The 19,119-nt window shown below is 40.8% G+C and overlaps 1 protein-coding gene across 1 annotated transcript; it reads right to left on the bottom strand.

Moving 5' to 3' along the window:
* Nucleotides 1-2,200: 2,200 nt before the first annotated feature.
* Nucleotides 2,201-18,866, bottom strand: phax (phosphorylated adaptor for RNA export). Its single transcript, XM_060844845.1, has 5 exons — nt 18,745-18,866; nt 14,537-15,219; nt 9,475-9,595; nt 5,934-6,017; nt 2,201-4,219 (listed from the first exon to the last, which is right to left on the bottom strand). Exons 1-5 carry the CDS (start codon nt 18,820-18,822, stop codon nt 3,947-3,949), a joined length of 1,239 nt encoding a protein of 412 aa, XP_060700828.1. The 5' UTR covers nt 18,823-18,866; the 3' UTR covers nt 2,201-3,946.
* Between the last annotated feature and the right edge of the window lie 253 nt (nt 18,867-19,119).

Below are 19,119 nucleotides of genomic sequence, written 5' to 3'. Positions count from 1 at the left end.
GGTGGGAATATTTTCTTCCCTTTTCAGGATACTAACATTTTATTCATTTCATACAGTTAAAATTAGAATCAGGGAGCACTGCTTACAAGTTCTGTGTAATGGAAGGGAAAAGTTAAAATAGCAGCCAGTCTTGGGAGCCATACGACAAAGAAAAAGAACAGGCACACTGAGAATTGGAGTATGTAAAACTTCTCACTGACAGAGCAGTGCAAGAGTGGCAGGTGGGAACATGGAGTTGAAATTTTTATGATGAACCATGATCTTGTTGAAAGGCAGAGCAGGCTGAATGGCTAAATCCCACTAACTTTTATATACATAATGATTCATTCTTACAATTCTTCATAAACACATGGCACAAAGAGTAATCTCAAAATTGTCTTCACAAGTTTACAGTTCATGAACATTTTGCTGGGATGCCACAATTTGCATTTTTGGTTCTAGCCTACTGCATCGGTTTATCTCAGTTGATTGGATTGTCTGTTTACAGAGCAGTGTGATGACAACACTGTGGGTTTAATTCCCATCACCGGTTTGAGGTTACCATGAAGGACTCTCCTTCTCAACCTCTTCCCTAGCCTGAGGTGTGGTAGCCCTCAGGTTAAATCACCACCAATTGCTTCTCTCTTATGAGAGCAGCCACTATAATCTGGTAAGACAATGGCAACATAAAGCTACAAACCTAGCCTGCTGCTTCCCATACCTTCTTGTATTTTCTGAATCATACCATTCTGTATTCCCAGTGATAGCCCAATCACTGATATGAGATGTCCCTAAACTGTTATTCACCTATTTTAATGTAAGTGTTTCATGGTTCAATACACAGTATCATTCACACCCTCATGAGTTGGGAGTTGTATTGGACAAATACAGCCCCAAAGTTTTCCTCGTAATGCTTTTTATTCTTTCTGGAGATGGCCATCTGTTGCTGATACTTTGTTTTTTGTTTCTGTGGGCTAACTACACAATCACTGCAACCAAAGACTATAGTTGACAAAATATTCTGCATAAAAAACTCCAGTTGTTCACAAAAGCAGCCATCAACACTCATTTGGGTCAAAAGCTTTCAAATGAAAAAAATCTCAGATCATGACTCCAATCAGCCTTTTGTAGCGAATCAACTGTTACATGCTAATACACATATTTAAATCACACCGTGACAGCAGGTGAAATTTAAATTCAATTAACAAAAATCAGAAATATGCAACTAATCTCAATAATAGTCCTATATTGACCATCATAAAAACCTATCTGGTTCACTACTATCCTTTAGGGAAGGGAATTTGCCTGATTGACACGTGGCTCCAAACTCTCAGTAAGACGGTCGACTCTAACATACCTTTTGCAGTGGCCTACAGTGCAAGGACATTTCGTGATGGGTAACAAATGCTGGCCTTGCCACCAACACCCACATCCCATAAAAGATGTTTTGAAAAATCTGGATGGAAGACATAACTATATTCTAAATGTAATTAGATTAGATTACTTACAGTGTGGAAACAGGCCCTTCAGCCCAACAAGTCCACACCAACCCGCCGAAGCGCAACCCACCCATACCCCTACATTTACCCATTATCTAACACTACGGACAATTTAGCATGGCCAATTCACCTGACCACGCACATCTTTGGACTGTGGGAGGAAACTGGAGCACCCAGAGGAAACCCACGCAGACACGGGGAGAACGTGCAAACTCCACACAGTCAGTCGCCTGAGTCGGGAATTGAACCCGGGTCTCAGGCGCTGTGAGGCAGCAGTGCTAACCACTGTGCCACCGTGCCGCCCAATGAATTTACAAAGTCCAAAATCCAAAAATAAAACGAGATATCTAGAGTACTCGATTATCCAGCATTTGATTATTCAAATTTCAGATTATCTGTCAAGGTCGCAATGTCCCGATGCTTAGCTAAACTGTTATCCAGCATTCCATTAACCGAACAAAATATTCCCTACCCATGTCCTTCGGCTAATTGAGGTCCCATTGTATTACAGAAATTAGTGTAGCTATTGTAGAGCTAATGCAGTTAGAAAAAAACCACTAAAGGACTAGAGGGAAAAGTAAATTGTATTATTTTTACTGTTCACTTCTGTCCTTTCTCTTGGTATGATTGTTGTAGGCTTAGAATGTATTCACTCTGCAGGTAAAAGACAGAAACCCAGAAAGGTCAAGACTAGAGACAGGCTTAACCAGACACAGAGCTGATTTTATTATTGACTCTTTTGGTGTTAATAGCAGACAAATGATAGAAGTCAAAAACCGTATAATCAAAGATCATTTAAACAAACCACCAGATACAATCATATAACCAGGGATGTGTGGCTTCAGCACTCAGCTGAGGTTAGTTTTGATGTTCTGTTCACTAAACAATTGTACTTTGTAGCAGATAACTGTGGAGTCATTAGCACCATCTTCTGCATAACATGTTTTTTTCAGAACTAGTTGGGATAGACCTGTCATATATGATTGTTGCATCTTGGCTGATTTGGAATGTTCATGCAAATAAGTGCTCCACTTCAAAGAAATGAGGAAAAAGCTTTGTGTTGGCACTTGAAAATTTCTGGAAGCAGCCAATTTATCTATCCTATACTTCAGGGTAGCCAGTTCTCTTGAGCTGTTTAGCATACCTTTGAAAAAGAGCCACTAAGTATTAAAGCTCATTTTTATTCTAATTATAAGTTTTACCGTCAAAAATTAAATTTTACTTTTATTTTAACCATGTATTTCAATAAAAGGAAAGCAATTGTCATTCATTTTTCCATTGTCTATTCATGCTCCTGCTCTGCTGCAGTGCATTGTGACTTTTCCAATGATTGAGACACATCTCCCTCACTTTTCTATATGGAAGGAGGCTCTGGTTAACTCAACTCAACCCCATGCAGGACTATGAACGGTGTTCCGCTTTCTGCGCTTTTGGAGAAACTTGTTGAAACAATACATCAAAAGCCAACTGGAACCTTTCTTTTCTCTCAAAGGGCCCCTTTTTAATCTGAACATTCACAATGTCCTTAAGAATATTGTATTTCCTTCTCTAATCTGTCTGGCATACATACACAATAAGGTGGAAACCTGATTTTCCAAAGCAAATTAACCAGTCAGTCCAATTGAGAACAGACAATAAATTATGGCCTTGTCAGGGACGTCACAACAGAATTTTTCAAAATTGTTCAATACTGAGTTGCAAACCGAGAAAATGGTATTTTACACGTTTGCCCAAAAGCTCAAATGACTCATCTAATCTGGTATAGTTTCAGTACCCACATTCCCTCCACTGAACTTCTGGCTATAATTTTGGTGAAACAACAGTGTATGTTATGGTTTAACTTTAATTTTGTATTGGGATATCCAAAGCTGTGCACCATAGTCATGCTGCAGTCAAACTATTGATGTATTTACTTTATTTCCTCACTGTTTTTGCACTGTACTGCTATTTACATAATCCAGTTTTCCATAGGTCATTTTAACGCCTTTACAGACCTGCATATGCACATGCCAAATACTGAACTCCATAATATCTGTTCGTCCGATACCATCCAGCAATTTCCAATAAAATCACCATCATAAGCTGAATTGAATCAAAGGAGCTGCAAAAAAATTTGCATTTAAGTAAAAATTTACTGAATTTGCAAAAAGTTATGATACGCAAACATAAAATTTACATGGAAGAATGATTTAAGATTCCTTTGCTGATAGGAATGCATTACTTTACCCTATATTCTCAAAAATGCTGTTATATGAGCACAACAAAGTTAATTGACACTATGTCATTTGAAAGGTAAGCATGAATTCGCAAGTTAAACACACAATACAAGTCAAAAAATTGTTTCAAGTAAGGAGGGCGTTATAAATGTAGCACAAATATGTCAACTAGAAATTTTAATGAGATCATCGATATGGGGTATTTATTATATTTGTCTCATAGTTTTTCAGTGCTGTAACTAAGCAACCTTTTCAAAAGATTTCTAGGTCATTACTGTTATCCAGTTCAATTGCATCTTCAGGATCTAATGGTGGCTTTTCCATGTGAACCTCTTCTGTATCCTCCACAGAAGCTAAGGCATCATTTGTATCACTAGCAAAAGTCTCTCGTGAAGCATCATCATCCACTTGCAGGTTCAGTTCCTTAATAGCTTGCTTCATCTTTTTCCCAATGATGTGCCGTCTCCTTTTTTTGGCTGCTTTTTTGCAATTATATTCTCTCTGATTTTCATCATAAAAAATTTCCTGTTGATTGAAAGCAAGAGATAGTTTCTGACTAATTTAATATGACTGCAAAACTGTAACAAAAATAAATAATGTCCTTTGCAACTAAATTTTGAGAGCTTAACCAGTGACTGAACAGAGGATCCCAGAAAGCCAAATTAAAGTAGAATACAGAACTAGAAAGGAACATATGCATGAAATGATTGTAAGAGAAAGATAGGAATACTTGTTCTTGTATAATTCTGGTTTAAGAAGCCCTCTAGTGGCCATTCATCACATCAAGTTTTGAAAAACAAAATGCAAGTGATGACACAGGATCACAAGATAAACGGCAGTTGGCCTAAGTCCATACAGTGTTTACCCTCACCTGAATCTTTCCTCCTCTAAATGTTCCTTTGGAGTATTAATTCATGTCTCTATCACATGTAATTTACTTCTCCTTGACCACATTAACAAAAGGCAAATCTTAGCAGGACTTATACACTTAATGGTAAGGTCCTGGGACGTGTTGCTGAACAAAGGGAGTGCAGGTTCATAGTTCCTTGAAAGTGCAGTCTCAGGTAGATAGGATAGTGAAGAAGGTGTTTTGTATGCTTTCTTTTATTAGTCAGAACATTGAGTACAGAAGTTGGGAAGTCAAATTGTAGTTGAACAGGACATCGGTGAGGGTGCTTTTGGAATATTGTATGCAAATCTGGTCTCCCTCCTATAAAAAGGAGGTTGTGAAACTTGAAAGGGTTCAGAAAATATTTACAAGGATGTTACCAAGGTTGGAGGGTTTGAGCTATAGGGAGACTGAATAGATTGGGGCTGTTTTCCTTGGAGCATCAGAGACTGAGTGACCTTCTAGAGGTGTAGATAGGCTAAGTAGACAAGGTCTTTTCCCTGGGTTGGGGTGAGTCCAGAACTAGACAGCATAAGTTTAGGGTGAGAGGGGGAAGATTTAAAAGGGGACCCAAGAGACATACTTTTTCATGCTAAAGGTGCTATGTGTACGGAATGAGCTGCCAGAGGAAGTGGTGGAGGCTGGTACAATTACCCACACAGATACCTTTTAAATGTTGTATGCAAACAGAAAGAGTTGAGAGGGATATGGACCAAGTGCTAGCAAATGGGACTGGATTAATTTAGGATATCTGGTCAGCACGGATGAGTTGGACCGAAGGGTCTGTTTGTGCTGTACATCTCTAAGACTACATGCTTCAACCACTTCAAATAGTAACAAGTTCCAAATTCACACCATTCTTTGACTGATGAGGTTTCTCCCAGATTCTCTTTTGGCACACTCAAATCTATATTGATGACCTTTAGTGATCCTCTTCCCTATAATCAGAATCATTCTCTGTGTCGACCCTATCGAAAGCTTTTAGAAATTTGAAGAGAAACAGTGCATTAATTATTGCCTGACGCTTATGCCCATCCATTTCTGATAAATTCCTCATAAATCATCTTTGCACCATTCCATTGCCTTGTAGCTGCAAAGGAAACTTAATTGTTCACCAAATTCCCCAAGCTAAATACTCTGCAGAGGCATTAGTCTGTTGCGATGAGCGTTGAGTCACTCATGTAATGCATCTGAACTTTGCCTACACATTTATACTTTCAGCAGACATTACAAAATAACAACCCGCAGCTAAAGCACTGATTTTAGGCAAAGAACAAAATCACTGTTTGCCCTTATCAAACAGTGGTGTATGATGATTAAGTTAATTACATAAAAGTGTTTCACTCTAACCTTGATTTGGTCTTGAGTGATGCTTGGTGTATTTTTCAACAATTGCAAGTAAACTCCACCAGGTGTTCTTCTGCGACTGCCATCCTATGAAGCAGAAAAACAATTGCACAATGAAGCTGGATTCATGCAAAAAAAAACTAGCTTCCCTTTCTGCAAGTCCATCTTTGCTTACTAATTCACTGTTCCTCCCACTCCTGTTAGACCTCAACTTTTCTCTTTGTTTACACGTGTCTCAGACATTTCCACTTTTTCTTTTGATCTCCTGGGATATGTAGTTCTATATCCTCACTTTCTCTTGGAGACCTGGAGAAAGACCTCCAGCTGCAAACCTTTGAAATGACAAAAGCATTTCAGCTCTCCCTAAGGACAAAGTCATAACACATCTCTAAGCACTATTATGCTTTCTTTAGAAAGCATTGTTTTATTAAGGGATCTCTGACATCTTAAATGTAAAGTCTAACCTCCCAAACCCATTTTGACCATAAAACATCGGGCAGAGGTAGGCTCGTCAGCCCAAGTCTATTCCACCATCCTCAATTCCACTTTCCTGCCTTTTCCCCCCAAACCCTCGATTCCCTTACTGATTAGAAATCTCTTTACCTTGGCCTTGAATATTCTTAATGGCTCAGCAGCTCTCTGCAGTAAAGAATTCCAGAGACACACCCCCTCAAGAAATTCCTCATCTACCTTAAACGTATGATAGAGTCAGATAATGTGAAAACAGACCCTTTGGTTCAAATTGTCCTTGCGGACCAGACATCCCACTCTAACCTAGTCCCACTGCCAATATTCAGCCCCTATCCCTCTAAACCCTTCCTACTCATGTACCCATCCAGATGCCTTTTAAATGTTGTCATTGTATCCATCTCCACCACTTCCTTTGGATGAATGCACCGTGCTTTGTTTGAAACTACGCCTCAGATCCTTTATAAAATCTTTCCCCTCCCACCTTAAACTTATGTCCTCTATTTTGGACTCCTCCATCCTAGGAGAAAAGACCTTGGCTATTCACCCTATCCATGCCCCTCATGATTTTATGAGGTCAGCTAAGTCTCTGATGCTCAAGGAAAATAGCCCCAGTTTATTCAGCCTCTCCGTATAGCTCATACCCTCCAGTCCTGGCAACATCCTTGTAAATCTTTTCTGCACACTCTCTAGTTTAACAATATCCTTCTTATAGAAGGACAATAATTTTACGCAATATTCAATAAGTGGTCTCACCAAAATCCTGTACAGACACATGTCAACCCAACTCCTATACTCAATATTTGAACCAATGAGGGCATGCGCATCAAACACCACCTTCACCAATCTGTCCATCTGTGACTCCAATTTCGAACTATTCTAAGATGACAACTCTTGGTCCTAGATTTCCCACAAGAGGAAACAACTTTTCTGTAGCTACCGTATCCAAGTCCTCTACTAATCTTATTTGTTTCAATACATTTGCCACTCATTCTTCTAAATTCTAATAAGTATAGGTCTAACCTACCAAATCTCCTCTTGGAAAATAGGCTGATATCAGACATAGTCCCTCCATCTCTGGACTGCCTCCAGTACCAGTATATCTTTCCTGGGATCAGCCTTGCATTGGGAAAACAAGATTCTTCAACAAGTTGGAAAATTGATATCATTGAATCCAAAAAATATCCAATCGCTCCAATAGACAACAAGGCCATTAGTATTAAAGGAGTTGCCTCAGCTCCCATGTCTACTTTTATGATAATGCAATAATGTAAAACCGTACAACTTAAACAATACGTGGATTTTTTTTTTGCAAAGTTCTGTTACAACCTTTAACAGGCAACACCCTGAATCAACTGTCAAAAATTACAACTGTAGAAACATAACCCAGCATCCTATACTTTCCAACTTCCTGTGCCAAATACTTTAGGAGGTCAACTTGCAAAAAGAGTCTTTAAGATTATCTTTATTTCATGTTATACTAAGGGAGTATCTCAACCTATTTTAGTTCATGACTGGCTAACATTCATCTAAATTAAACTGGAGTTTCACAACCATGAGAGGGGTTTTGGATTTGTGATCAATAATGTTTGAGGATGTCCTTTATTAACATTCAAGCATTAAGATAGAACTCAAAACAATGACCATGTTGAGTCCTTGCTGGAGCATGGTCCCTTGTGCAACCAATTTTATTCAGTATCTTACACAATCACTTTGAGAAATTCAACGATATTGTCAAATTGTTATTTGATTGCAGAAGGCATCACAAACTTGTGGATGAGCATCTCTGGGACTGATTGGAGTCAGCAGACTGGGCCGTGTACAGGTTCTCAGCAGAATACCCTTACGAGTATGCCACTGCCATCGTGGACTTAATTAGGAAGTGTGGAAGACTGTGTAACAAAGAAGTCAATCTAAGTGTTCTTCAACCAGGAAGACCATACATGCAGCACTCAAGTTGGATGACCCAGACTGATACAGGAACTCCGGATATGACTTACACAATGTCATTCGGACTAAGTTAGAGCCCCCAAACCTATCAAACAGGCTCCTGCTATCTGTGGCAAGGCCCAAACAAGATTATCGAATACAAGCCGAAACAGAGCAAGATAGCAGACAAAGACATCTCCCTCCCTGATGTGTGCAATGCTTTCCATGCTCAGTTTGAGCAGAATGCCAGTGGTACAGTGCCACCTGCCCCAACAGCCACTAGAGATGTCAGATCAGTCTTTCTGGGAGTCAACCCAAGAAAGGCGATGGGCCCAGATGGTGTCCCCAGACTAGCATTAGCATCCTGTGCAGACCAGCTGGTGGAGGTAATTACCGACGTCTTCAACCTCTCCCTCCTACAAGCAAAAGTCCCCACTTGCTTCAAGAAGACCGCCACCATCCTGTACCTAAGAATACACGTGATGCCCTTTCATGACTACTGAAAAATCAGGAAATGCTTCAAGAGGCTGGTCATGGCCCACATTAAATCCAGTCTTCCATCCTGCCTCTATCTCCTACAACTTGCCTACTGACACAACCGGTACGCAGGATTGAAATAAACAGTTTATTCACCATCTTACTATTTTCAACAAACACTTTACCAGAGGACCGAACACTCTGGACCACTGCCACACAACCATCAAAGATGCCTACCACTCCATCCCTATCCAGTCCAAAGATGTGCAGGTCAGGTGAATTGGCCATGCTAAATTGCCCATAGTGTTAGGTGCATTACTCAGAGGGAAACGCGTCTGGGTGGGTTACTCTTCAGAGGGTCGGTGTGGACTGATTGGGCCGAAGGGCCTATTTCCACACCGTTGGGAATCTAATCGACTTTAAACTGATCCCATTCCTCTCCCCATCCAAATCCAACAGCACTCAAAAGAATTACTGGTCACTCTCCCTCTTCCTCACCAAGGGATGCAGCAGCCAGCTGTCACACTCCATGACTAGCTCAGCTAATATTAGCTAACTAAGCAAAGAATGGATACCGAAACTGATTTTCTCCTGAATGGCACTGTTTAGTTACTCCACGGACAAAGTCGTGGGGTCACGCACAATTTTTAAAAAGACAGGCATTACTTACAACAATCATGAGTCCACCATTCTGTTCCACTTCCGCTGTTTGAATCAGAAGTTCTATTGCTTTCTTCCTTCCAATAGTTTTAACAACCCTGTGAATCAGATCAGTTTTTGGTTCCCGGAGCCTGAATAATAGAAATTTGAAAATTGTTACATTTTCTGCAACACATTTTTCATAACAGATGCACACTGCTTCAACATTCTCGATCATTTTGATTTAAAAGGGCCAAGGCATTCTTGGAGCATATTTTAAAATAATTTTCCATGGAAAAATGAACTCCAGGGTCAAAATAAGTGTCAATAGATTGGCTTAAATATTGAGCAAGCCACTTTTCTCCCCACTCAGAAAAATGAGGACAACCTGCCACCACTAAGATGTCAAACTTTCCAGTCCGAGGTATTATATGCAAATCTCGTAATCAGTATGTGCTGTATCTCTGAATTCAAAAGGTGGGTGTCTTAAAAACATGTCAGCCTTTGGATGCAGTTTCAAATTTCATATATGCACGCTTTCAGTGGAATTAAATCCACGTAGTGATTGTTCCTTATTAGCGAAGAGGGTGTGGGAAGACAAGAGAAGAGAGGAGGAGGAAGAGGTGGAGAAAAATTCAACCACACTTGTCAGGCATGAACGATTTCCAAATCCACCTTTGTTCTGTCATGTTCAGCACAGGCAGGATCCATTTTGAACTTCAAAACAATTTGAAATTGAAAACAGGATACAAAACAGATGACATAGATGGCTACCCAAAGTCACCAAACCTTTGTGGATCAGAACCACTCCTTTAACACAACAATTTTTATAGATGGACCACAGAAAACATCCTATTTGGATGTATCACAGCATGGATTGGCAACTGCTCTTCCCAAGGCAGCAAGAGGGAAAGAGTTGCGATCAACATCACATAAACCAGTTTTCCATCCACTGAGCCCATCTTACTGCTGCGTCAGGAAAGCTGCCAACATAATCAAAGACCCTTCCCATTCTGGTTATACTCTCTTCCACCCTCTTCCAGCAGGCAGAAGATATAAAGGTTTGAATAAATATACAAATAGATTCAAGAACTATTTCTTCCATCTTGTTATCAGACTTTTGGAATGGACTTTACAATGTTAATTCTGAACTCACTCTCTGCACCTTCTCTGTGGCTATAACACTGTGTTCTGCTCTCTGTTCTGCTACCCTAATGCACTTTGTGTGGTTCTGTTGGTCTATATAGCATGGAAAACAACACTTCTCACTGTATCTCAACAACATAACAACAAATCAATTTATCTTTAAGTAGGAGAATGATTAATTTTTCAAACAAAAACGCTCCAAAATCAAGAAATGCACAAAATAGGAGGTGAGGACCATTCAGCCAAGTGTGTCTGCTCCACCATTTAATATGATTATAGCTCATGATCATCCAACTCAGCACACTGTTCTAGCTTTCACCCTCCGGTCCCATTAGCCTCAAGAACCAACTCTCGAAGATCATAGCTCTGGTGCCTGCAACCTATTTCCTTTAAAACCCCCGAGCTACAAACCATGAGATTCTACAGATTTGTCAAACTTTAATAAATTATTTTGCTTATGTTAATTTGGATCTGTTTCTGATTCAATGCTGGTTTCCTTGGAGAGTCTGTCAACTCGTCAACTTCCTCAATCTTAAATAGAAATGCCAGATTATTTTCAGGTCTGCAACTGCCTTATTTTCACTGGTAACATCTAACGTCATGGGGGTCCATACTGAACTGGAACTTTTTTTTCTTAATTATTGAAAAAAAACCAATTGCATTGATTATTATGTCCTTTACATGCCTCTTCACACTCAAGATTTTGAGGGGCTTTTGTTCTGTTAACCTTTATTGCTGTTTTTCTTTCTCATTTGCCATGACAATCTATTTTTTGCATTATTTTAGTTTTATTTCACCTCTTTAGTTACTGGTGTGTTTTTTGGGAAATATGGCTCTTACCCTTAGAGGTGTAAGCATGTTCTGAATCTCATTCACATTTTTATTAATTATTTCCCTCTACTTTTCTGTTGTTTGATCCATTAACAGTTGTTCAGTTTATTATGAACAATCTTTATTCTCATTGCATTGAAGTCAGCTTCACAATTTTTTTTCTTTGCAAATGCTATGCTGAATACAATCAGATTAAGATTGATAACAGATAAATGTTCATTCACCAATAGACACCAAACTAAATCAGGCTCATTATTAAATCTAACATGGCAGGAATTTTATTGGTTCACTATCTTGGTGACATGCTAGATGTTGCCTGAAGGGAGTCACTGTATGTCAACATGTACAACAGTGATAAAAGGAACGTAGCACAAGCCAGACATGGATGAACTGATGCCTGCAGAGGGTAGAATGTGAGAGAATAGTCAGGAATTCAATGGAAGTCAAGTTTCAAAGGTAACAAATATGAACAGGGTTTCAGCAATAGTTCAAGTGAAATGTGCATAAAGTCAGAAGCTGTTATGGAGTTGGAGGTAGGTAGTCTTGCTTATAATACAAATGTAGCTGGAAGAACAACTTGGTTTCAAAAATAACTTTAAGGTTGAGAACAGTCTGATTCTGTTCAGCCAGTACTAGATGTTTGGTATGTATTCTGATAACTTAGCACTGTAAAGTTGGGAGAATCCATATAAATTTTGAAATCTTCCATTAAACCCCAACTGCCTTTACTATCCTTACCTAATTTCTGCATTTAAACAATTTACTTAGTTATCAGAGGGTATTTACACAACACTCACTCTTGTCTTAATCCTTTCCCATTTCATAATTCTACCCACAAACTTGCTTCTCTTGTTCTATCCTCTCTTATGACTGAAATGATTTCAATCTTCATCAAGATGGTTCCCGTGCCATTTTCCCCAGCTTTCCCATAGAAATTCTAACCTGGCATATTGCGTTCTTGGTCCTATCTCAGTATTTGTCAACATGTAAAATCTTCCTCATTTTCAGTTGCTGAATTGTTGGTTTACATGTATAAATTGAGACATTGCTGCAAATAAGTATCTCCTAGCAACAGTGTATCAGACTAAACAGGCTCAGTATAGAATTCAGTGCATCAGGGCTTGTGTGACACAGTAGCAGTGTCCTATCTCTGGGCCAGGAGCCTGTGCTCAAGTCACCTGCTCGAGGGGTGTGCCGTAACACCTGTCTCAGTTGATTAAAAATATAGCAAACTTAGTTTTAACTGGTAACTTATGAATGACTCTTGATAAACCGGCAAAAATGACATACCTCAAACACCAGAGGTTCACTGTATTATCACAACATCAGAGTAATCAGTTGAGGATATGAGTGAGAAGGCCCACTGCTGGTAAGTTTTATTTAAGGGAAATAATAATGCAACTTTAAGTGATAAATGCTGTAAATTAAGTATAACAGTGATCTGTATAGCCACTGCATTACATTTCTATTACTGCGTGTATGTTTTTACATTAATAATGTGGACCTCTTTATCAGCCATAATATTTATTCAACTGGCACACTCCTGGTCCCATAGTCAGAGTCATGGAGATGTACAGCATGGAAACAGACCCTTCAGTCTAACTTGTCCATACCGACCAGCTATCCTAAATTAATCTGGTCCCATTTGTCAGCATTTGGCCCATATCCCTCAAACCTTTCCGATTCACATACAATATTTAAAAGGCATCTGAATGGGTAATTATACCAGCCCCCACCACTTCCTCTGACAGCTCACTCCATACATGTACCACCCTCTGCACGAAAAGGTTGCTTTTTAGGTCCTTTTAAAAAATTCCCCTTAAACTAAGGCTTCTAGTTTTGGGCTCTGCTACACTGGGGGAAAGACCGTGGCTATTCAACCTATCCATACCGCTTATGATTTAATAAACTTTTAAGGTCATTCCCTCAATCTCCAGGTTAATAAAGCACCAGTTAATAAAAAATGTCTGTACCTATAATTCAGCTTTAAGCACTAGCTAAAATTACTATGGCTACTGACAAGCCAAAGGTTAAGTATCTCATTGACAACTTGAAACAAATTTTAAAATATCAGAAAGGAGGTCAAGTAATATAGTCGCCTAGAACCAAATCTCTTGTGCAATACTTGTAACAATAATGCAACTGTGTTCAAAATGGAGGAGTTGAGACAGGATCCTCAAGGTATTCTCTAAAGGTTTGATTATAGCTTTAATTGTATTAACTTTCCTCCATGTTGTATTATAGTTTCTGTTGATGCTATGCCAAAATCACTTCATTTGTGCTGATGTCATCTCACTGTATTACAACGGCCCCTTGAAAAACCCATCTTGTACATTAATGACCTTGGGGGAGGAAATCTGCCAGCTCTGCCTATCTGACCTGCACATGACTCCAGAAAGCAATCTGAGAGATGAACAACATCTGGTGGCAAGGTGGCTCAGTGGTTCGCACTGCTGCCTCGCAGTACCAGGGACCAGAGCTCGACTCCAGCCTCGGGCGACTACGTGTGGAGTTTGCACATTCTCCCCGTGTCTGCGTGGGTTTCCTCTGGCTGCTCTGGTTTCCTCCCACAATCCAAAGATATGCAGGTCAGGTGAATTGGCCATGCTAAATTGCCCGTAGTGCTCAGGGGTGTGTAGGTTAGATGCATTAATTAGGGGAAAATGTAAAGTGGTAGGGGAATGGGTCTAATGGGTTACCCCTTGGAGAATTGATGTGGCCTTGTTGGGCCGAATGGCCTATATCCACACAGTAGGGATTCTGTAACATTCAGGCCTTACCATGGACATTCATATCCTAAGAAATAAAAACAAAAATTCTACTTGAACAGCCTACTTCACTTGCTGTTCGGAGACAAAGGTATTTTTTTACTTCCCCTTTCTTTGAACAATACTTTTGACTTTTGTCAAAGAACAAATAAAAAAGGATGAAGAGAGGTAATGTTCGATGACTATTCCACAGTTGGGTATGCCACAAAGACTCAGGGGCACACAGAACATGTGGCAAATTTGCTGAGACTCACCCAAGGTAGAAATCTAAACTGCAGATAGCACCTTAATATTACCTCTGCAGAAACCTATCAATTGTCATATTCTAGATAAACAGAACATACCAACCTGTAAGCTATTTCATCCGAAATCTTATTTGGACTATCATCTTCTTTAATATCACATTTTCCCTTGTAGTTCATTTCAAGCCTTTCCCCTAGCCTCTCCTTAACTGGCCTTTTTCGCTTGAGATTGCTTTGATTACACTCTTCCTGGTTTTTGATTTTCCTTCCATCCTGTATATACTCATCTAATTCTGCTTCTAACTTATTCATTTCCTCGTCCTCTTCCCGACGCTGTTTTGCCATCATCTTCTTTGCCATTGCATAATTGTAAGTCTCTGACTGTCGAGAGTTCATGTCAATGCAGCCCTCCATTCCCAAAATTCCCAGCTCTGTTGCCACAGCATCTTGATTCTGCTCCTGTAACACTGAGCCCCAAATATTGTTAACTTTGCGACCTTGTACTTTTGCAGGATTTCCAGTCCCCATAAAACCATCACCAACTGGACCAAAAGGCATGCCTGGAGGTTTTAAAGGTAGATTGTTTGCACTGTTTGAACACTTTTGACGCTTCCTTCGCCACAAGAGTCTTTCCTCATCATCAGAATCAAGATCACTCTCTTCACTCGAATTGTCAGATGTTGCGGTTCGGTAGCGGCTGCTCAAATCAAATGAAGATGGATGAGCTGGCACATCATTTTGTGCATTAAAGGGTGTAGTTGGGAAGTTGGGTATAGCAGCTTGCTGGTTCTGCAAGTGAAGTACAATACAGTTACGAAGCATGAACATCATGTTCAGCCTAATTAAAATTATTGCTTTGGAAAATAACATGCAAGCGAGAATTTGCTATTCACACTCTGCTGTGGCTACTAAAATGGCTGCCACTTCTCCAAACAATGTTTCAAATTTATTCTTTCACCCTGGTTCATAATGCATTTTGCCAATGGACCTTCTTGCTCTTATTTTGCAATGTATTGCATGCCCCCATGTACTTGAGATTTTTTCCCTTCAGCAATTGAAATAATTTGTCCAACAATAAAAAGAGATTGCATTAACCACCTAAATTTTACTTACAACCTGAAATTCTATCTTTGTAGACTTTAAGTGAAAATCTCAGTCTTTCAAACACCTGGGCTTGGAACTAGATACCTTTGCCCACGACCGCAGCCATGAACTGAATTTGCTTTGTACAAACATCATGAGGAATCAAAATCAAAATGTGACCAGTTGCATTAAGAAATATTGGGACCAGTGACCAAGAACTTGGTCAGAGGCATCGTAAACAAAAGAGGGAAGTAAATAGATGGAGAGGTTTAGCGAAGGGGTTCTCAAGCTCACAGCCTAAGCAACTAAAGGCACAGCCAAAAACGGCTAAATAAAATTAGAGATGTGCAACATCGAGGAGCTCAGTAATCTAAAAAAAATCTTGTTACAGTTTTTGGACTATAACAAAATTGCAGAGATAAGTTGGGACAAGACCACAAAAGGACTTGAAAAGATGTGAATTTTAAACAAAATCAAAAGAACTGCAGTTGCTGTAAATTTTAAATGAAAACAGAAATTGTTGGATAAGTTCAGTAGGTCTGGCAGCATCTGTGGAGAGAATTCAGAGTCAATGTTTCAGATCGAATGACCCTTCCTCAAAAGCCATTCACGGCCGCTCGGTGGCTCAGTGGTTAGCCCTGCTGACTCTCAATGCTAGGGACCTGGGTTCAATTCCAACCTCTGCGTGGTGTTCGCACATTTTCCACAAACCTGCATGGGATACTTCCCACAGTCCAAAGACGCGCAGGTTAGGTGGATTGGCCATGAATATGCAGGGTTACAGGAAAAGAGTAAGGGGTGGGTCCAAGTGGGATGCTCTTTGGAAGGCCAGTGTGAACTTGATGGGCTGACTGGCCTGCTCCCACACTGTAGGGATTCTATGACATGGAGGTGGAAACTGCGTCAAACATCACATACACAGTGTCCAACAGTTGGACTTGGCCTCAAGCAATGGCTTTGGGTTTTCTGACACAATGGAAAACAATTCAGCTCATTTGATCTCAGACAAACATAATAACAAATCAAAGGTGGTGAGCAGCTTGACAGAAAGAGTGACAAACCAGGTGTCTGTGTACATATGGAACCTGGCAGGTTTTTACAAGATGTCACTGAAAAATAGCAGGAGCCAGGGAGACAATCTTGGAGAAGCTACTGATAGAAATGTACTGATATACAGCATGTATGGTAATAAAGGATAGGTAGTTGTATGGTACTATACTTAAATTCTCACGTTGCATCAGCACTAGTTGCTGATGGAATATTCTAGAAGCTTCCACTCAAACATTTTCAAAATTAAGAAAACTAACATGAAAATTTGGATTTTATTCAGGTAAAAATTTTTAAAAAGTACAAATCCACAAGAGACAGAATATTATGACAGATTAACCACAGCTTACATACAATGGAATTTAGAAAGTCCACCTATAGGCCCAAACACTATGTTAATCTTTGCACCAACAGAATTCCACCCCCCCCCCCCCCGCCTCAAAAAGGTGAATTCAGATCAAAGAATTCCAATTTCTTGGATTGTTCTAGGCACAACCCTAAATAGCCCCTGAATGATGTTATAACAAATCCACAGTAGCTAAGTTTCAAGAAAGATGTCTTGTACAACAAAACAAACAGTCCAGCTACACTGTTTGATAGCTAAGTGTTCGTGCTGGGTAGGTTACTTCCTGCACAGAGTTTAATGAATATCATAAGGTATTCTGTATCCACCTGAATATCTTAGATAGCAAAACATCCCAAACTGCATGAGTGAAGTAGTCTTTAAGGGGGGGAAAAAAAAGACCATATAGATATATACCTGATCAAACAGCTGGACAACTTTCCTAATAAATACTTTTTAAAGGAGCATCTTAAAGAAAGTAAGAGATACAAGTCCAGGTGAGTCTTAAAATGCTTTAAATAGTTTAAATATACTTGAACGTTTCACTTTAACATTTTAACCAGAGAGAAAGGAAACTATTTGAGAGATGCCTGCAAGGGTGCTTGGTCTATACATTTAAATTATAATAAACAAAGCTGGAAGGGTACAGACATGTTTGCAAAAGGGGTAAATAAGCTTGCATTAACTCATTGTTGTGCATTGGTGTTACTCAAGGTAAACAGACAGAAGAGTGGGGTCTTTTTCCTCTAAAGGTAAGCATGCTGTCAGGCCAGTTGGAAATTCAGTTACCATGACAATTCTAAGCTTGATCAACTTGGAAGTTTGTGAAGGAAATCAGGTGCAATCATTCACTAATGTAATTTTATAGATCAGCCATACAAAAGCAAGTGCAAATCTAAAAACAGAAAACACTGGACCTACTCAGCAGGTCTGGCAGCATGTGTGGAATCAAACAGTTAGCATTTCAGGTTTGCGACCTTCCATTGCTAGTCTTTTGAGACCTGGCCCATGCAGAGATTGTTGCTGAGAGATTGAAAGCCATATTGTTGCAACTGTTACTACTGGTGGGGCTACTGGGCTTGTGCATTTGCCAATTGCAAAAAGAGGCTAACCTGAAATACGAGTTTTGCATACCTTTCCCTGCAGCACATTCAGCTTTTAGATATTATTGAAGACCGGTAGTTCAGGCTGGGGAGAGATAAATTGGAGGGAGATGCACAAGAAGATAGACAGAGTGGGAAGATAGCATAAACCTTGGTGGTGGAGGCTCCACAGAAAGAGAGGAAAAAGGATACCAAAGGGTTTAGAAAGAGGGGTGGGCTGGACTCGAAACCTTGAATGGTTTTTCTTTCCTCCACAAGATGCTGCTGAGTTTCTCCAACAATCGCTGGTTGGGAATGGGGGTTGGGGGTCGGGAGATGGGGGGGGGGGGGGGAAGAGAGATAAGGGGGGGAGATGGGGGGGGGGGAGATGGGGGGGGGGGGGGGGAGAGAGGAGGAGATGGGGGTGGGGGAAGGGACTGGCTGCAAAAGGGTCTTGGAATAAGGACCTGAAGCTTGGGGCTTGGTGTTGGAGGGAGGGTACGGATAGTGCTGCACTCTCCCACCCCCGGCCCAGCACAGAGGCCGGTTACACCAGTCAGTCAGACCCCCGCCCCCACCACCCCCCACCCCTCATGCAGTGCTGGGGAGGGACAGGACACTGAGAGTCCATTGTACTCAGGCTGGCTCTCCATGCAGCAAGACGCTGCTCAAGATTACAGCCCACGGCTCAGGCCTGGGCGGGGCGGGGGGGGGGGGGGGGGGGGGACCCTTTCAACGGCAACCCTCCCCCCCCGGTACCTGCGGCTCTCCGCCCGTGGTCATCTCCGAGTCAGACTCAGAGTCCAGCACCTCCCCGTCCTCCAGCGGCGCCGCCATCCCTGCTGCAGAGCCCCGACCCGGAAACCAAACCCACTCTCTCCTCCCCCTTCTCCAGATCCGCACTTCCGGGTCACGGCCTCCCGCCTTGAGCTGCTCCCGCTCTGGGCACGAGGGGGCGCTGCACTGGCTCCTCCTGCTCCCTCTTTGTTGTGGGCTATTGACATCCTCTCTCCCTCTCTGCATCACCCTGGGAGGGAGAGGGGCAATTGGTTTTATATCTCACTATTATATAAGTGTTACAGGGCAGAAGCAGACTGTTCAGAGCACCTCATCTCCACCGGCTCTCTGAATGAG

This window comes from Hemiscyllium ocellatum, chromosome 2, assembly GCF_020745735.1.
Source record: "Hemiscyllium ocellatum isolate sHemOce1 chromosome 2, sHemOce1.pat.X.cur, whole genome shotgun sequence".
Classification (NCBI taxonomy): Eukaryota; Metazoa; Chordata; class Chondrichthyes; order Orectolobiformes; family Hemiscylliidae; genus Hemiscyllium; species Hemiscyllium ocellatum.
Note: the sequence above shows the minus strand (reverse complement) of the source record. Positions and strands in the feature narration are given on the sequence as shown.